The 2,799-nt window shown below is 50.5% G+C and overlaps 1 protein-coding gene across 4 annotated transcripts in view; it reads left to right on the plus strand.

Moving 5' to 3' along the window:
- NUDT21 (nudix (nucleoside diphosphate linked moiety X)-type motif 21) overlaps nt 1–2,799 on the plus strand; it is a 25,784-nt gene that overhangs the window by 1,185 nt on the left and 21,800 nt on the right. For 2 of the 4 annotated variants that reach the window (XM_011971903.1, XM_011971905.1), the window contains exon 1: nt 1,496–1,784. The exons of 1 other annotated variant lie outside the window; for it this stretch is intronic. In XM_011971903.1, the coding sequence (XP_011827293.1) occupies nt 1,669–1,784 (116 nt within the window). In that variant the 5' untranslated portion in view covers nt 1,496–1,668. Of the gene's footprint in view, nt 1–1,495; nt 1,785–2,799 lie in introns of those variants that run through there. One more of the 4 variants, XM_011971902.1, reaches the window with a different exon arrangement.

The following is a 2,799-nucleotide window of genomic DNA, read 5'->3' on the forward strand; positions in this document are numbered from 1 at the left end:
TTTTCCTAAGTTATTGTCAGAGGCATTTACTACCTACTGTACTTAAAAAAAAAAAAAAAAAAAAATCAGGTCAGTTCAGGCATAACCGCCTCTAATTCCTTGATTTCTACCCCAACATTTACCCACTGCTTCCGGCTGGCTAGATCCCCATCCTGTAATCATCAGCACCACCTACCATGTCCCAGGCCCATTATCTCATTTAATCTTTTCAACAGCTCTGAGGGAGACATTATCACTCTCTCCATCCTACAGATGTAGAAACTGAGAGAACAGAGCCTGCACTTTAACACTACGCCATCGTTTTCTATAGGCATCCAGCCTATCCAGGACTCACCTCTTAAAGCACTTGACAACGAAAGAGAAATTACGGCAAACTCTAGAAGGGGATGCCTGGCGCATGAAGCAGAGCTCTGAACACATAAGGTGATATTTAAAATTGAGGGTGGAATCGTTCAACGTAGGCTCCTTTCCTTGGTCAACGCGCGTTTATTTTCATACAACATGGAGTCAAACTACAGGCGCGTAGAGACGAGTACACTAGGAAGCCGAGCTGGCAGCTCGCGACAAATGCCCTGGCTAGACTCTCCTGGGACAGCCGAGCAACGCCCTTGCAGAAGAAATGACATCAGCTACTCCCGTATTAGTCCAGATGTGTATTGGGCCTTACTCAGGGAAACATTTACTGAAGCCTGCAAGCATTAGTGTATTGCTCCCATTCACCGACTTTCTGACGTAAATACTATGAACTATCCCATTTTACTTAGGAAGCAACTGAAGTTTAAAAAGGTTAATTCCATTGCCCGGCGACGCGCAATCAGGGGAGAGGATTCTAACTCAGTAATCTGTGACTCCAGAATGCAACTATCACTTGCATACCCTCTGCTTCCCAAAACTCTCCGGCCTCCATTTCTCCCTTTTCTCACATTTCTAAATTCAAAACGATTTTGGAGTGAAAGGGAGCAGCAGCCGAGGCAGGAGGATACAAGGTGGTCAAAGTCCTCCAAGAGCGTCTTCCCTGGCGGCCCCGCTACCCAGGGCTGCGTGCGAGTCCCAGGGCTTTTTCAGAGGTCCCCAGACCCCTGCGTGGCGGCCCCTCCCTGAGAGCACCCGGTTACCGTGACTGAACGGCGTTCTGCGGCTCCAGGCCTCAGCCACCTGCTTTTTCAAGGTTTCTTCCGTAACAGCGTCCGAAAACTCCGCCATCACCTCCTTCTTTCCCTTTTTTCCCACCCGGGCTGGGCCAGGGTCCGCTGGCCGCTTCCCATTCATCTCCTCCCAAGGTACAGAACCACGCCACACTGATCAAGACGCTACTTTCCTGAGGGGACTACAATTCCCGGCATGCCCCCTTTACTGTGTTGCTAATGGGAATCACCAAAGTAAGAGGAGGCGGAACCTATACCCGGTTTACCAATGGGAGCTCCAGCTATTGCAGCCATCCCACCAGCTATTGGCCCAATGGCGCTCGGTCTGGCAGGCCACCTCCTCTCTACTTCCTGCCGCCAGAGGCTCCGGGTTCACTTCCTGCGTGCCTACGCCTCCTCTTGCGCTCTCCTGTTAATGGCGGGCGGTAGCCGCTGAGGGGGTTGCAGATAACCGCTTCCCGCACCGGGAAAGTCTCCCCTGCCTCCCACTTTCTGCTCGCCGCCAGTGCCGGAGCTCGCCAGCATGTCTGTGGTACCGCCCAATCGCTCGCAGACCGGCTGGCCCCGGGGGGTCACTCAATTTGGCAACAAGTACATCCAGCAGACCAAGCCCCTCACCCTGGAGCGCACCATCAATCTGTAAGTGCGGGGCGGCCTTGGCGGGCATTTCTCTCGTGAGCGCTTCTACAGACTCTCCAGCGCGTCCCCGGCTTTTCGGCGTGCTTCACGCCTCCGCACCTCCCAGCCTCCGACTCCCGCTGGCGGATGCGCGCCTTCCTCGCTCCCTCAGGCCCTTCTCCTCCTCCTGCCTCCGGGAGTTAAGAGTCCTTTTCTGTAAAGGAAGGCTTGTTCCCATCCTATGTATTCGGTCATAATGGGGAAAAACGGAGTTTGCTTTTAACTCATCCTTTCCCCACCTCTCCAGAGGTAACCAACTTCAAAATGTGTGTGTGTGTGTGTGTGTTTTATCCTTCCAGTGAAATGTTTATGCTTTGGCATCACGTATATGGTATTGCTTTGTGATTGTTGATGTGATACGAATGGTATAACCTAGTATCATTTTTGCACATTTCACTCTGACAGTAAGCTTTCGAGATCCAGCTGTAATGCCTAGGTCTAGTTTTTTTCCTTTTAATTGCTACTTAAATATTTCGGTTTATGAATACAACACATGTTATTCATGTGCTCAGGGCTGTCTGCCCTGCCCCATGCCTTATGCCTTCGCGTCGTCTGATGATGTCTCAACGCCAGCATCCCAGGCACCCCAAGTAGGCCCCTCCTTGGGAGTAGGGATGCTGCTATGGTTGGGCTTTCAGACTGGAGGGAACCAGAATGTTTGTACCAGAAAACCCATTGTGGGCTGTGTTTTATTTTCAACACCTTTCCGTTTCGACACTTGAAACCATTGCATTTCAAGGTCACTCTCAGCAGCAGACTCGCTGTAGCAGGTAATTGACGTTTGAGGTGTCTGAAGAAATTGTCAGTAATGCTTTTTAAAATCGTGTCTGAGGATTTGTTTTCGAGGCAGCGTGGTGCCTCTATTTTCCTGATGGAGGAAAGTGGCCAGTTTATGCCAGTCTGTGTACAAGTGCAAGGATTTGGTGGTATTGATGTTTTCGTAAGGCAGTTTAGGTGTTTCTCTTTTTTTTTTTTT

Source organism: Mandrillus leucophaeus, unplaced genomic scaffold, assembly GCF_000951045.1.
Source record: "Mandrillus leucophaeus isolate KB7577 unplaced genomic scaffold, Mleu.le_1.0 Scaffold125, whole genome shotgun sequence".
Taxonomy (NCBI): Eukaryota; Metazoa; Chordata; class Mammalia; order Primates; family Cercopithecidae; genus Mandrillus; species Mandrillus leucophaeus.